Below are 17,787 nucleotides of genomic sequence, written 5' to 3' on the forward strand. Positions count from 1 at the left end.
TATTTAGGGAAGCGATCGACTTGTATTATGTAACCCATGCAGATTGTACGGTAAGAAAACGGAACTTGTCCGCAGAAAAATGTCCAAGAATCATCCCGTGGCCTCTAGCACTTTATTTTCCTGCGAGCAGGCTCAGACAACACGAGAGGCTCTTTCATGACTGTTGCTGGCCACTTCTTGCCCAGCAATTCCACCTCAACCTTTGACCCTTCTTCCTGTAGATGCATGGGGAGGTAGGCATAGGCAATGGGTTGGTTGAGGTGGTAGCTGTAGCAGCCGGATGTGGTGCTCCCCACGACCTGGTGAGAAAGGAAAGCAGTACCTCAGACTATAAGTAGTGAAGTTCACGGACATATGGTTAAAATAAAGTTGACTAATTAAAAAAATAGCAGAATTAGTGCAAAAGTTTCTACTCTCGTCATTGTCATTCGTATTTTATGCAGAAAGATGAATATACTTTGGACAGTGAGATAATGAGATAAAGTTGCTAACATCTCACCTTCCCATCTTGCCAAATGGTTTCATTTCCTTCCGGGTCAACGTCCTCGGCATCGACCTTCAAAAGTGTGACCTTCCTACTCACACCCTCTGTCTTGATCTTTTGAATCGCATCTTTCCCAATAAAGTTGGCTTCTTTCTTCATCTTGATGAAGGGGGAAAGACCTGCCTCAATAGGGTTGTTATCAAGTATCATCTGGGGAAGGAGAGGAGGGGTATGAAATCACACTTTTTATCTGGGTATATCAAAGTCACTGTCTTACCATACTGGATCTCATCACTACAGTAAGGCAAACATTGTGACTGACTTTAAATAAAGGGTAACGCCAAGTAAGGATTATGATTTTGCCATGCGTCAGACACTACTCACAAGAGCATTTCACAATGCATTTTATCTCAAAAGTCCCTACCGTTTTCACAAATAAAGGACAAAACCTTATGCTGGGTTCACGCACTGTGACGATACATCCCCAACGCATTCGTGCACGCATGATTTTGTATCATGCATCGATATAATCGCTGGCTCCTGCATTTACACAGTCGCAACCCTCGCGATGAAATGCCTGATACTTTAATTTACGGTACGTCCATGCCAGATCTGCTATCGATGTTTGAGGCACTATCTGTGCCTGCACGTCGAATTCCCATATGTCACTGAAAGTAAGAGAATATTTCACTTCAAATAACCCCTACATGGGTATTTTTGTTCCCATATTTGAAATTTGAAATCAATGTTATCAGGTTCAAGATTATTTGCTTTTAGATTTAAGACCGTACTCACGAATTATAACTATGAACTTTGTTCATTGTCGTGTCATATCGCAACAGTATGTAGGTCTTGGCGCCTCACTGGAACAATACACATTGCTCAGTCATTCAAAAAGAAAAGAAAAAAAATGCCATAATAGTACTTCGTTTCTATTCATGTTAATATTCATAGATGAAAGTCTGAGGTTCGACAACGAAAGAAGAGCAAACATTTTTGTTTCTTTTTCTTTCACTTGCGTTTCGCCTCTATTGTCGATGTGAAAGGGCTTTGAGATGGGACGATGTGTTTTATAAGCACGACTCTAAAGCTGTTAGTGACCAGAAGAAGTAAGCACTGGCTGAACTGGACACAAATTATAAAGAAGCAAAAACAGAAGACAGTCACTCACAGAATTTATGTACTTTAAATTTCACAACGTCATCATTTGATTTTTTTTTTCCTCTGAAGCGGAGTCGTATAGCCATGTTGAACAGCTAGTATGGCATGTGTTTTGGAGGCAAAACCAGATAAACAAAGATCTTCCTTAGCCTGGAGGCCCCCTTCAACTCCAACCTCATTACCATGTGTTGGCTAGAAGTGCTATCACCTGAGTCCCTGAAAACCTGTAGCATTTGTTCGTTTGTGTGTGTTTGTGTGTGTGTGCGTGTGTGTGTGTGTGTGTTTGTGCGTGTGCGTTCTTTGGATTCTCCGACCTCTACAAGGACTGTTATTGCACATGCTTGAGACATCCTTCCATAATCCCATGATTGCTATATACTGTGGAAGATGAAGTGCTCTTTTCTGTTCAGTTCTGTTTTGTTCTGTTCTGCTCCAAAATTTTTGTTCTGTTCTGTTCTGTTCCGGTCTGGTCTCAGTAAATTTGGTCTGCATTCAATTAGCTATGGATGAGGAACTAATTTCCATGAAAGTTTCAAATTTTGTAAAAGGTCCATCCCCACGTTGGGGTGTATCTCTACACTTTTAACCAATGTTTATCCGCTTGCTTTATTCCTCCTGATGAGTTAGGCCTACTCATAAAAGCAAGCTATCCTGCCGGGTGCACGTGACGAGCTCGAAACCAACCAGTCATACAGCCCAAGAGTCATACAGCCTTCGAGTCAAATTGCCCACGAGACAATAAATGATTAAGGCCCAAAAGGTCAATCTTATAGACCCATGAGCAATGCGGTCCATGAGCTCGAAACCAGGCAAAAAAGGTCCTACTACTTGACATTACATCACGAGGCTTCATGTAGGTCTACATATTGTCAAGCTTAGGCCTATTATTTAATGAAAGCTTTATAATCTTTTCTTAACAATTTCGTCATTACCTACTGCATTATAGAACGCTAACGAAACAAGATTTTGCTATTAAGCTTTAAGCTTATGCACCCCCCCCCCCCCATCACTGCATATGCTATATACATTTATGGAGATGGACCGACGGGTTGGACAATGTTGGAGGGAGGGGGTGTTCCCTTCCACACAAGAGAGCTTTTGCATTTTCAGATTTGATTCAATGATCTGGTGCACACCTTGGTGGAGTGTTTGAAAAGTTTTTTGAAAAAAAAAATGAACACGTTTGCAGAAATAAATTCTTCCAAAATGCTAACAGAATTGAAAAAGAAACATAATTATCAAGCTTTAGAAATCGAGATGGGACGACCCATTTCCCCTCCATTAGAAAAAAAAATAAAGCTCTCTACAAAAATGTCTATGGCGGAATTGTAACCCATACTATTCAGTGCATGTGTCTTACTGACAAAATTCTATTTACCTCTGCACCCCAGGCACGAAAGCCCTTTTCTATTCGCAGTACATTCATGCAATACAACCCAAAGTCACCAATGCCGTATTCCTCTCCTCCAGCCAGCAGGGCCTTGTACAAGTCTGCCGTGTCTGACCGGGCATGGTAGATTTCCCAGCCAAGCTCACCTATATAGCACGAAAATGTAATTTAAAATCAACCTGTATCCCACAGGGCGCACAAAAGCTGGCACTGCATGTGGCTTTTCAATGGAAATTTATAGTGAAAATCTAAATTCCATGCATCACTTACAAATTCCAATTTCTAACGCAATGTCAAGACTTCAGTAAACCAGCAAAGAACCATGAAACTGGAAAGCCCAGATTTTAAAAGGTGTATGCAACATCGCTTTCCAAACTATCAATTCACAATAAACCCATAGGAACAGAGAACCAAACTTGACAGCCTGTAAACTTCACAATACGTTACAAGCAAATGACTAGTTGACCTAGCAAAGTAGCTGTGTGTTGAGTAAGCGATCTTTCCTCGAGTGATAATATCAACATGATGATACTGGTAGTTCCCATATTGTGTTTGAAAACTTTGAACCCGTGTCTTAGTAAGGTTTGTGACATGTGGCCAGTCAAATTTATTCGCAGACTCTGCTTTAATCTAATCGTATCGATACTCAACCAAAACATCATGCAGGCCCACCTGTATACGTGATTCTCAATGCCATGCACTTGACACCACCGATCACCACATTCTTGGCTGTCATGAACTTGAACCCTTCCTCGCTCACATCTTCATCGGTCAGGGAAGCCAGAATGTCGCGGGATGATGGACCGACTAGGCCAAGGCAGCCCTTCTCCTCTGTCAAATTCAGGAAATGGACATCCAGGTTGCTTTCGTACGCCTTTTGTTCCATCCATCTGCCACGACAAAAAAAAAAAAGAAAACTAGAACCGGAATTTGTCAACGCTGACAAATTAGGTGATCCGATCTCTTCGAAAATCAATGATTTGAGTCCTGATCCAAATATTCATGACCATACAGGTTTCATCTGTGTTGACGGGACATTGGCCGTGTGATGTTTGGATTCTCATTTAGAAAAGGGAGTGAGACCTGCCATCTTTGGTACCGAATTCCGTATACACTAACGGAAATACAGAATGAAGTATATTTGACCTTTGACCTCACTCTTTGCACACCCAAGATGGCGTCTAAGCAAAAAGTGATTATTTTATGAAATGATTCTTGTAACATGGTCTTTGCGTGTGCAAAATATGGGAAAGATAGGACATGTATTCACCAAGATACAGGATGAAACATTTATGACCTTTGACCCTAATTTACATACCCAAGATGGTGTCCGATCAAGTAGTTGTTATTTTATGAAATAATGTACGTGACATGTACTAAACATGTGCAAAATATGGGATTGAAAGCCATTGTTGTTGTTCATCTATTGCACAGAAAGTAGTAGAAAGAAAGAAAAATAAAGAAAAAATTATGTTATTTTATAGAAATTTGAAGGAGAAGCATAAAAAAATCAGAAAAAAATAAAGTAAGGAAAGGGAGATTAAGATTAACTAAAGAAAAAGAAGAAAAAAGTGTTTAAAAAAATAAAAAAAAAATTGGCAGGAGTGAGCCTCGAACCAGGGACCTTAGGATTACGAGTCGGATGCGCTACGCAATGACCTATTTCATTCTCCATAGGCCCTGTGTATTAAGCAAAATGACGCTGCATCGAAGCCTCGTGCCATTTTCAACCAAGTTTTTCGACGTGATGCCGACATCGTATGAAAAAATGGAGGGCACATTACGATAGCCCGAAGTCTCAACTACAACATACTAAAATCTGGAAGAAATTCACAGAAGCATAAGTGACCTAGTGCTCGAAAAAGAGAGTCATGTCAATTTTCACTGCCAGAAAAACTGCTCTCCCATAGAGATAACACGTAAACTGGTCAAATTTGACAATATTACTTTCAATCCATTTTTACGAGGTGATGCCGTCCTCCAATCAAAATGTTGTAATTATATTAATGAAAGATCATTTAATAAGCTACAACATACTGAAATTTGGGTGTAAATTGGCAAAGGATAAGTGAGATACGCTCGAGTGAACTTGAAATTTGATGACGTCATTTTGAAAATTTACTTTTTTTACTTTATTAAGAAATTTGATATCTTTCAATCAGTTTGCCAGCATCGCCAACCCATGAAATAACATATCCAACTCATCAGCTTTCAGAATATGTAAAGAAAATGGGAGGGTACCATCCATCCTGACGAGTAAAACCGGATTTAAAATTGGCGGGTTTTTTTGGCATTGTTGCACTGTATATCGCCATTGACGCGCGCGCGGAATTTCAACTTTGACGGGCCCGTATGACGTCATTTTGAGTCGGATTGACTTGAAACTTGGTAGAAATATTCCTTGACATTTTAGGCATCCGATAAGTGTAAAAAAACGGGAAATTTCCATTGCATATGAGCTGCGTGTGCGAATATGTGCGCGCGCGTACGCGTCCGTCCAATTTTTTCAATTTTTTTTCAAAAAATGCTCTAAATGGTCTGAAACGTGTGCAAAAAAAATTTGAGCTCGATTTAAGCATACAAATATTTCAACGCGCGCGTACGCGCACGTTTTCAGAGAAAATATGAATTTTGAGAATATGAGTAGAATGCGCCTGACTTGAAATATGTGTGACGTAAATTTCATTGAAAAATTCCATTCCATTAATGAGATATGATTGAGAATGTGTTTTCATATAATGACGTCATAGTGACGTCACGGTCGACTGACCACTTTGATTTTAGTTCGATTGCCGTCTTTGGGAGACGATACATATATGGTATAAGTTTGAAATTGATAGGAAGAGGACTTTCTGAGCTAATCGATGCACAACTTTTGGGGAGAAATACGAAGAAAAAGAAGAAGAAGAAGAAAGAATCCGTACAAAAACAGAAGGTGATCCGAGAGGATACTCGGATCACCTAAAAAGAAACAAGAGACCCGCGGGTCTAGCGCTCACCTGAGTATCGCAAGTTCACCTTTCACGCAGTCACTAATCTAAATTATTCACAGCTCTACCAAAATTTGACGAGGCATTCTCAAGTTGAAGATGAAAATGTACAATAAGGGCCCAATTTTTTCAAGATTCCTTAATTTGGGGGAATTGGGGCCCCGTGGGGCCCTCTGGGTGGGGCATGGTGCCCAGTTTGATAAATTGAGATCCTGACCACCTAGGGATGCTACCTGCCAAGTTTGACAAAAATCCATCATGAGGTTTTCAGGAAGAAGATGAAAATGTACAATTTAGGCCCCATTAGAACCCTTCCCCACCCCCCTCCCCTGGGTCCCAAGGGGGGCACCCCTGATTCTGCCATGAACAAACTTGAAACTACAGTCATCAATGTACTAACTCATAGTATCAACTTCGCTCTATCACTTCTGGTTCTAGAGAAGAAGATTTTTACAGATTCCTTAATTTTGGGGGGTTTGGGCCCCCCTGGGGGCCCCCTGGGTGGGGCATGGTGCCCATTTTAACAAATTGAGTTCCTAACCCCCTAGGGATGCTACCTGCCAAGTTTGATGAAAATCGGTCATGGGGTTTTCAAGAAGAAGATGAAAATGTAAAAAGTTTACGCACGACGCACGACGCACGACGGACGACGGACGACGGACGACGAACGACGCACGACGGACGCCGGACGAAGGGCGATCGCAATACCTCACTTGAGCCTTTGGCTCAGGTGAGCTAAAAAAGGGGGGTGTAGAAAGTCTATGGCGAACACAACTTTGCAGGTAGTTACCGGATCTCGATTGCTCAAATGGACACCCTACCCCGTCCCGTCCCAAGGGATCCAAACCCCCCAAATTAAGAAGAAGAACAAAACACAGTCTTCAATAGAACCACAGGAAATAGAGCTGAGTGTTGGATAAGTAGGCCCTACATTGCATTCTGTAATTACAAGGGACCCACATTTTTCATATTCATCATTTTCTTATAACTCAACTTATCACTTTCATTTACTTCTTTAAAATGCATGGTCATTCACTAAATTTGTTTAGTATTATGGCAAGAAGTTGAAAATATATCTGGGCACCATTCCCCACTTGGGACCCAAGGGGTGCAACCGCCCCCTCCCCCCGCCAGAGTTGAGGAATCGTTACAAATCTCCTCCAGAACCAGTAAGTGATAGAGCTAAGTAAGTGATGTGAGCAATTACCTTGGTCATTGTAGTTTCATGTTTGTTTATGGCAAATTTGGGGTATCCCCTCCCCCAGGCCCCGTAGGGGGAGGGACTAAATTGGGATCTAAATTGTACACTTTCATCTTCCTTTCGAGAATGCATACAAGTTTGTAAAAAGAAAATAAAAAAAATTGACTGACATTATTACTAGGTTGATTACGAGGGTTACTAGGGCACAATGAGCTCTAACTCCCCGCCCCCATTCCTAGAGGCACCCCAGAGAAGTGCTTTGAGTAGATACATCACTATCAGTGGGTATATACTTTCATGTTGTTTATGACAGATATGCTTACAGGGTGGCTCCCTTGGGGCGGGGACCAAATTGGGGGCCAGTTTCCACATTTGAAATAATCTCTTTCAAACTCATGGTCAAATTTTCTAAACAAGCTTAGCAGGTATCATTGCCAGTGTGACAGAATATACAATATGAACACCATGCCCTGGTACCCTCCCCCTCCCCCACTCCCCCCCCCCCCCCCCCCCCCCCCGCAACAAAGTCCCAATGCTGCTACGTTCTTGGTGAACCTGCGATACGGCTATTTGCCGTATATAGACCCACTTTGATTTTTTTTTTCTATTTAGGCTACTTCTTCCCAAAGTGGTACGTGACATTTACATACATAGCGTAGGCAATGACATAACAAATATTCTAGCTGAAATGAAAATCCATTCGAGACTCTTTCATCAGTGCAGGTTTGTTTTTATGACAGCTCTGTATTGTTGGTAATCGGATTCTTTCTTTCTTTCTTTTTTAGCGTGAAGATTACCTTATATCACACACAGAGATTGCTTAGCTCGCAAAACATAACTTTATAGAGAAGTGGCCTCTCTAAGCAGTTTCGAAAGCTCATGACCAATGTGTGAAATACTATATATCTGGAAACTTCGATCCTCACTATTTTGACGTACATCACTGGAATTGACGACCCACTTTGGTGATGCAAGAACCTGGCGAACCATGGATCTCTCACAATGTCTTCTCTTCCGAGACTGTATGCAATGCACATAATAACGTGTGATATGCACATCTCTGTCATGCACCTAAGTTTACCCAAACAACCAATCATTCATCGACCCTCCATGAAAGTACTCACCTCAAATCATGTATTTCAGAGCCAGAACTTGTGATGCAGAAGAACTGGTTTTCACCTGTCTTTGTGACCGTGATCTCTGCGTAAACTTTACCTCTTGGGGTCAACATGTGACCTACAACACAGCCACCAATCTGCGCCAAAAAAAAAATAATAAAAAAAAGGATTTTGCACATCAGAACTTGTAGCAAAGCAAAAAGAAAATCAATGAAACAAAAATACAAACAAAAAGTCACCCCCAGAAAAAAACAAATCTTACAATGTTACTGAATTCCTACCAGTGTAAATGGCAATTTAGTGGACAAAATCAAATTATTCAACCGGGAATTGCTCATCTCTTTAAATGGGTGGTGTAGTATTCGTTGAGGTGAGGATTCAGCTTTTAGCTTTTTGTGAGATATACAGAAAACACTTTATGAAATGTTCCAGAGCAAACAATTATAAACGGAATTCAAAATTTATTTGACGATAATTGGTTTTGAAATGGCTGAGATATACAAAAACAAAATAAAACAAAGTGATCCTAATAAAAGCTGGATCACACCCTTTGTTAGAATCGCTTTGTTTTGGAAATCTCAGCCATTTCAATACCAATTTTCATGAAATAAACTTAAAATTCCTCTAAGAATCATATGCTATTTCATATTTCACAAGAGGTTTCTCACTATCTTAGAAATCATTATAAAAAAAAAGTTGGAATCCTGAAGTCCCATCTCAACCGAAAGTATACCATCCCTTTGATTCCGCTTGATTGAAAATCTGTATAAATAAAACAGCTAAACAATTGATAAAACTCGTTTGTAGAACAGGAAATGTGGATATCACACTTTATGATGAATAATATGGATATCATAATTCATGATGAATATTTAGAAGCTATACGAGATGAATAATAAAGAATGCATCTCAGCAATAATTTTTAGAAATTGCCAGCTCTACACCGAATTATGCCTTGTACGTTCGCATTCCCTCATAATGTCTTACTGCTGAAGGTAATCTGTTGGCTAGGACAAGGTCTAGGAGTTTGGTTGCATCTGAACCACTGATCTCAAACTTGGCGAAAGGAGTTAGGTCAATGACCCCAGCTCGATCCATGACGGTTTCATACTCTCGCCGAACGGGGCCGTGCCAGTTGGTTCGGCGAAAGCTGGGTCGATATCCAGCCTCATCGCCATCCAGGGCAAACCAGTGAGGTTGCTCCCAACCTGGTATACATAGGACAAGATGACCTCAATTAGTCCTCCTATATTTGCTAAAAAAATTGTCAAGTGACAACCCTCACCCCCTCCAAACTCAATCTTACCCATGTCCGTCACACTCACCATTACAATATATACGCACTATTATGACTGGTCAATGTCTCATATAAGAGCGAGAATACAGAACAGATCAGGGGCCGCGAAACCCGGCCTTTTTTTTTTGTGTGTGGGGGGGGGGGGGGTGTATGCCGCTGTGTTTTGAGAAAACATAAGGAAAGTTAAGATTTCTTAGAATATAATATTCAAACGAAAAGTAAATAAGTTTTCCTGAAAAGAGTCTTTTAGGTGATTTCGGGAAGTCCAAACCTTCCGGTCTGGTCCTCCACTTATACTAGCCAAATACAGACTTGGGTCCACTCCCTCCACATCCCTCCTTCGGTCAAGCTATGACCTTATAGGCTCCACCCAACAAGGCGGTCATACGAACGACGTGAAACGTTTGGTGGGTGGATTGGACATGAAAGTAAAAATGCATCTTTGGAGGGTCTTAGAGCCGATGAATAGGATAATTTTCCTCTCGTCATTTCATATTGACATCTTATTGACAAGCATCAAGATATTGTGAGAGCAGAGTTCGTGAGACACAGCTCTCTTCATCTTCAGCAGGGGGTTGGTCGAGACGACACCAAGGCCCATGCCTTGCAAATAACAGCATCCAGCCTATCTTCTTGTCCCAAGGAAAGTGGCTGAAAGTCTTCAAAGGGAAGCCGGTTAAACTTGAGGATCCGACCGTTCACAACGGGATCATAGCCATGAACAGCCAACTTGCTGTCCGACCTCGATACTTCAAAGCAAGTTGCCTTTGTTCCTTTTTGACCCATTAGGTGGGAGCGTCCGATGGGAGATCATGAGTCGTGGGAAGACGGTAGCCGAGGACGTGAAGGAGATCCTCGCTACTCTGGAGGTCTTCAAGAGTAGGAACACACTTCCGGTCCTCCAAAAGTTTTCAGCTACCAGCAGGGTCAAAAAGAGGGATTGCTGATGACCTTCTACAACAGGATCTGTCTCCTGGACGGATCCTACAGGGGGCAGCAAGACAGCAATTGCGAATGGAACCCTAACGGTGACTGACTATGATGATATGAGGGGTTACGGCGAAAACTCCGACTGCTGAACACTGAGTGTCCTGACCTCGATTTCATTGAACTCCGAGACCGAGTCCTGGATTGGTTTGGGCTGTCGAGAAGGCCGAAGGCTGCCACCTTGCATGAATCCTCGACTAGTGACAAGGCAAGCAATCCTAGATATCATGAAGAAGCAGGGTGACCTCCTGGAGAAGCAGAAACGTCAGATTGAGACGTTGACCTCTGAATGTTCTAGGTGACCAAAGATAGTGCTTCTTCTGCAAGAATTAAGATGCACGGGTCACATGCAGGGTCACTGCAGTGAAACAAAAACAAAAAACAAACCAACTAACAAACTACAAACTAAACACTGGCAAATTTCAGTCGGGCAAATGAGAATCAAGCTATCAACAAGCAGCCAGCGCCTCAAACCCAATCCGAGGCGCCAAAAGAGTAGGTCCGCCGTTGAGAGCCAAACGAATGGCAAGGAATTTCCACGCCTCAGCAGTTTTCGAGAAGGCTGTGGGAAGCTGTCCGAAAGTGTGGGTGAATCTCTGAGGGCTAAAGGTGTTTGCTTGACACTGGTGCCCAGGTGCCCACAATTACAGAGTCTTTCTTTAAATGAGCACCTTGCTCATGGTGAAATTTTTGACGCTTCTGAGTTCATCTCTTTGGCAGGGGCTAAAGGCCTGACAGATACCTATCGCAGCTATGTCAAGTTATCACTGAATGTCAAAGGGAGGAGGTTTCAGGAGATGGGTTTCCTCATCGTGCGTGATCTTATTAACCCACCCATGGCCGAGCTTAAGGAGCTTGTCCCTGCTGTCATCGGATCTAACGTTCTTCGAGATGTCAACAATCGCTGAAGTCCAAGTCGGAGAGCAGGTTTCAGCAGACATTAGCGGAGTCCAGTGAGGGAACTACTAAGGCCCGTGTCCTTGCCCTGTCTGAAGAGGTGATGGCCGGGGAACACCCAAAACGAATACGAAAAGCGCTATCAAGTCCGATCTGATGGTAAGAAGCCCGTCCTTCTGCCAGCAAGGTATTATACATATACATATATGTAGACTGCACTACACAATAAAGCCAAGGCAACCTTCCGTCGCTGTTGTTGAGGAGCGGGATATCTTGATTTTGCCACATGGACTCGTCCTCCTACCTATACACTTATCAAGGTGCCCTCCTCGGGAAGAGTTCCTATCCAGATTATGAACGTCAGCAACAGTGACGTCTATTTAGCTCCAAGGACGCCAATATTAGGTCTGCTGGAACCATTTCCAATCAATCTCGATTCATCGCCTGATGAGCATAATGCTGTTTTGGAGAAGTCATTCGGTTCGTCCTCCTCGACTGAGGATATTCAGGAGATGATGGAGGGGATTGAGATAAATACAGAGCTCAGGACGTCCCCAGAGAAACATATGGTAGTAGAAAAACTAGACCATAAGCACCTTGACAAGTTTCAGCTAAACGAAATGGATATCGGTTACTGCGACAAGATTACTGTCGACGACGACCTCCCTGTACGCCTACCTCATAGGACGATTCCCCCACAATTATGTCGCAATGCTACCAGTCACAAAAAAAAAAGTTGTAATCTTGCTCTTTTCAACCGATAAGGTTCAAACAGTGTTTACCAAATACTAATTTTCACCGCTCATTTCTAGGCAATAAAGTAACCCGCACAGAGCTGGAAAATCCCCGAGATCATCACAAGAATTCAGTATTTGACACACAAAAACAAGTTTGTATATGCAATCAGTAGTTGTTATTGGTTGATAACACCAATTAAGAACTAATTAAAGATTTCTTATCACTCTTAACCTATCAAGTAGGAAGTATGCGTTTAAGTTAGCATCTTGATTCGTGTTTCTTAGTTGTAACAAAAAAAGAATCACATGGAAGTAGCAGACATAATCCAAAATGTTAACTCTATAAGTTCGGATTTTTTTTTTTAATTCAAGATACTTTATTCCAATCAGATCAATCAAAATATAGGGGTTCATTTACAAGGTACATAGTAGCTAACAAACAATAATCCACATGATGATCTGAAAAGGACTGCATGTCTCGAGTAGAAATGTGACATTTGTTGGATTGCCCGATATCAAATCAACTGTTGGAATACATTTGATACAAGAAAACGGCACACACCCACACACATACAGAAGAAAAAGGAACAAGGAAAAACGATACATGTTCACAAACTTCCAAGAAATTATTTACATGAATGTATATTTAGTATACTTTCACTCAACAGTACTGGCTTATCTCACTTTTTGAAGTGCATTGATAACAGGTATTTCTCAGATCTGCTTTGAAACATTCAAAGATGGTACACACAGGTAGTCAATCAATCAATCAATCAATCATAGTTTATTTCCAATCAACGAAAATCAAAAACATAGTACAATGTATACATGTCATTAAATGATATTGTTCAAACGCTTGCAAAAGATTCATGTAATATACGAGACAAATTATAGAACAACATATATGTACAATGATAAAGAGGAACACTGTACAAATACTACGTGGGCGAGCGGAAAATAAATTCGATCATGGAAAATAGTGATCCACTAAAAAGCAAAGCTTGTCTGACGTGGATCGCTAGATAAATAATGAGTGAATGATATACTATTCTATAACAATATACATGTAGTTATTTTGAGATACACAGGTCGGGAAAAAAATATAGAATACCAATGCTATAGTGCCCGGACACTGTTCATTGAACCACGTGTACCGGGGAAATATGACAAGGACAATACATTCGTACACACATTCAATTACCCACACGCATATACACTGTTGGACGCGAGACAGTACCGAGAGGAGAGAAGACGGTAACAATATACAAGTCTACGAAGAACAATAGACGGGAAAGGAAAAGGAGAGAAGAAAGAAGAGAGGTCTGCACACAGAACACGCCAAGTGCTGCGACATCAGGACAGGTGAAAGCTCAAACATAAATTATAGCAATTTAAATTATCTAAGATTATAAGTAGAAAGTAAATGTTTTTTGAGTTTATATTTAAATGTGACAAATTTGGGGGAATCTTTTAAACTATTATCTAAATTATTCCAAAGTCTGGGTCCGGTATAAAGAAATGTATTTTGGGCATGTGCGGTTCTCATTAACGGAAGATGGAATTCGTCGGATCGTCGCGTGGGATAGTTATGAACATGACTGTTTCGATGAAATAAATCGTGGAATATTTTAGGTAAAAAGGTACTATTGTAATTAAACATAAACTGACCAAGTTGAAACACATACAAATCATTTACTTTTAATATTTTATGGTCAGAAAACAAAGCATCTGTATGTTCTCGGGTATGTAAATTAAAAACAATTCTAAGCGCTTTCTTTTGCAATAAAAGAAGTTTATCAAGTAACATCTGATATGTATTACCCCAAGCAAGAATCCCGTAGTTTAAATAAGGGAGTATCAAACTAGAATAAAGAGTTAATAATGCAGATGAAGGAAGATAATATTTCAATCTATTCATTACGCCAATGTTACGTGAAATAATTTTACATATGTTATCAATATGATTCCTCCATGAAAGCTTGTTATCAACGCAAACACCAAGAAATTTAAAAGAAGAAACTTCTTCTAAGGGAGTAGTATCAAATGTTATATTGCCTGGGAGGCTATCTAAAGAATTACTAAAAAGCATAACTTTTGTTTTTTGAATATTTAATGACAATTTGTTTGCGTATATCCATTGTATAACCTTTATCAATTCTTCATTGACTGTTCTTATTAAGATATTTGGGTCAGGGTGGGAAAAAAAAAAGATTAGAGTCATCCGCGAATAATATGAATGATAGTTTCTCCGAGGATCTATGAAAATCATTAATATAAATAATGAATAACAATGGGCCTAATAAACTCCCTTGTGGAACACCACTTGCAATTGTTTTACTTTGAGAGTCAAAGCCGTTGACATGTACAAATTGGGATCTTTCTGATAGGTAACTCGTGAACCACTCCAAGGCCTTTCCACGTATTCCATAATGAGACAGTTTGGCGAGAAGTATTCCGTGGTTAATCGTGTCAAAGGCCTTGGAGAAGTCCAAGAAGATACCTATTGTGTGTGAAAGTGTGTCGAGTGCGTGTGTGACTTTGTCGATGAGGGCAAGTAGTGCGTGTGTTGTGCTGTGATTTTCCCTGAATCCAAATTGAAAGTTTGAAAATATGTCGCAGGTTTTAAGAAAACGTAGTGTCCTGATGTAGACTATTCTTTCAAGAATCTTAGAAATAGAAGATAATAAAGATATGGGTCTATAGTTATTGACATCATCCTTCTCCCCTTTCTTATAAATAGGAATTACTTTCGCAATTTTCATGCTATTTGGCACATGGCCAGTTGCAAGCGATGAGTTGATAATATGTACTAAGGGATCCACTATTTGAGGAATTATGTTTTTTATCAAATGGTTGTCAATTCCGTCATGGCCAGGACTTTTACCTTCTTTCAAATTGGCAACAATCTTTATTATTTCTTCTTTATATGTTGGGTCAAAAAATATAGTTTTAGAGTTAGGTGTATCTAAAAAATCACTAAAAGATTTACTAGAAAGAGGAATATTTTGAGAAAGATTTTTTCCAATTGAAGAAAAGAAGTCATTAAAAATTTCAGCCATGCCAGCGGGAGTGTTGCTGGAGGCATTGCCCCACCGAACTTCAGAAATATTAGATGAATTGTTAGGTGTATTCATAGCATTCTTTAATGTTTTCCATGTGTTTTTAATGTCATTTTTATATTTGCTTATCTGATTAACATAAAAAAGTTTCTTCTGCGTACGCAATAATTTGGTGAGTGTGTTTTTGTATGAAACATATTTTTTCTTATTTTTTTCAGTGGGATGACATCTATATTTATAAAACAAATTATTTTTCCTATTTATAGATCGTAATATAGACTGGGTTATCCACGGGAGTCTTGGAATTTGCTTATATCTATTTTTTATGTTACGCAGGGGAATATGGTTATCGATTTCGGAGGTAAGAGTAGATATGAAATAATCATAAGACAAATTGACATCGGTAGTGTTGTATACAGAAGACCAATCGAGTTCTTTTAAACTGTTTTGGAGACTTGTAAGATTATCTGCAGTAATCTTACGACGCTTATAATAATTATTTTGTTTATTCAGTTTAATTGGAACCTGAGCAAATATAGGAAAATGGTCAGTGATGTCTGAGAGGACGATACCAGACTCAGGAAGTGGAAGAACATTACAAAAAATGTTGTCTATGAGGGTAGCCGATTGGCTGGTGACACGGGTAGGCTTGGAAATTAATGGTAAAAACGAAGCAGACATTAATGTTTCTATAAATTCTTTTGAACTGTTTTGGGAGTTACATTTCATGAGATCGATATTAAAATCGCCCATCAGAAATGTATCTTTAATAGATATCATGGGATTTTGTACTAAATCCTGCAAAACTGTCAAAAAATCATTCAAATTTGACCGAGGGGGCCTGTAAATTACACCAATCATAATGTTTTTTCCATGTGGATTTATCAATTCAATAAAAAGGGATTCGAGAACATCGCTCATAACACTAATCTCCTCATGTATAATATATTTAAATTTTTTCGAGATGTACAAACCAACTCCTCCACCAACTCTCTCATTTCTATTTCTAAATACAAATTCGAATCCGGGTAAAGGAAATAAATGACTGATATTAGAGTTCAACCATGTTTCTGTTAGCCCTATGATGGAGCAAGATTTATGATCTGGGTTTTCTAAGAGTAAGCGCAACTTATCAAAATTTTTATTGATACTGCGTATGTTAAAGTGAGCTAACAAAAATGTTTCATCAACTGTATTCGTGATCCGATTTTTATACTGATTTTCGGTCAAATAAACACACGATGGACTCTGGACTGGATCATTTGAGTCAAATCTATATTCAAATTCTTGTGCTGAGGTATTGTATTTATCGGATATGTAATCTTCATATAAACTGGAGATCATATTTGCATGATCAGATTCAGAGTGCCTTACTGTGTTATAGAATTCATCATTATTCAAAGAATTAAAAGCAAAGTTTATTGTGTCAGCCATGGGTTAGAATATAAAACATTCGGGAATTAATAACTGGCCTCCCGCCTGGTCCTAACTCAGCAGCTACGTGGGGGTATGCAGACCTAAAAGAAGAAAGGAAACCGAAATGCGTACAGAGAAACATGAAACACAGACAAAACAAGGAAACGAACATGAACACAGATGACACAGAATCAACATCGTTGCGGATGGTACACAAGGCCATGGGCTCGTATACAATACCTAACATGAACTTATTTAACAAACAAAGACTAGGCAGAGTAGGCAAAGTACTAGGCAGCGTCCACGAGCATATTAAACTTCTCGACCACTTAATGACAAAATAAGGAACCAGTTATTGTTGTGGGTTTTTTTGGTAGTCGGATCGCCTATCCAAAATAACTAATTCTTATACCATTGGGATTTATAATCAGTACGAACAATTATATCAAAGTAATGCAAAAACACATACACACAAAAATGCAATTCCATTGTTGTTAAAATTTTCATCAAACTGATATGCAAATACAGTGTACAAACAAAATTGCCCAAAATACGAGTACACAATGTGTAAATACATAAAATAATAGATAGCCCAATCTGTCTCACTGAGTGAGTACCCTAGATAAAAGAGCGAGGGAGGGAGGGAGAGAGAGAGAGAGAGAGAGAAAGAAAAAAGTGAGTGAGAGGGGGAATGAAAAGAGAATCTAGACAACAAATCTTGACGAACTGAACAAAACGGCTATGCAATTAACTTATAACATTCGTGGGTATACATGTGTCTACAGGTGTGTGTGTGTGCATAAGAAGGCAAAAGCAAAGCCGAGAATAGATGAAAAAAATAAAGGCGTGTTGTCACCTGGGAAAAATGTTTGCACAATTATTACGTCATTACACTCTTGCATAAAAATAACGTTCTGACAACAGAACGCCTCCCAATCTCCAGTTATTTTAAATATGTTATGGCTTTGAATTTTAAATAACTAATACATTAAGACGACCAACGGCAGTCAAGGGGCCAACATCACCTGATATGATACAACAAATTGCCAT

The 17,787-nt window shown here is 39.8% G+C and overlaps 1 protein-coding gene across 1 annotated transcript in view; it reads right to left on the reverse strand.

Annotated features, from left to right (window-relative positions):
• The window catches only part of LOC139744976 (dimethylglycine dehydrogenase, mitochondrial-like), a 54,367-nt gene continuing 36,580 nt past the window's right edge, over window positions 1-17,787 (reverse strand). Inside the window, exons 8-13 of the mRNA XM_071655385.1 lie at window positions 9,335-9,552; window positions 8,351-8,481; window positions 3,708-3,925; window positions 3,024-3,181; window positions 500-694; window positions 1-299 (exon numbers count right to left, since the gene is read on the reverse strand). Coding sequence (XP_071511486.1) covers window positions 105-299; window positions 500-694; window positions 3,024-3,181; window positions 3,708-3,925; window positions 8,351-8,481; window positions 9,335-9,552 — 1,115 coding nt within the window. The 3' untranslated portion in view covers window positions 1-104. The remainder of the gene's footprint in view (window positions 300-499; window positions 695-3,023; window positions 3,182-3,707; window positions 3,926-8,350; window positions 8,482-9,334; window positions 9,553-17,787) is intronic.

Source organism: Diadema antillarum, unplaced genomic scaffold (genome assembly GCF_040938485.1).
Source record: "Diadema antillarum isolate AM-2024a unplaced genomic scaffold, OU_Dant_1.0 seq00001224_RagTag, whole genome shotgun sequence".
Taxonomy (NCBI): Eukaryota; Metazoa; Echinodermata; class Echinoidea; order Diadematoida; family Diadematidae; genus Diadema; species Diadema antillarum.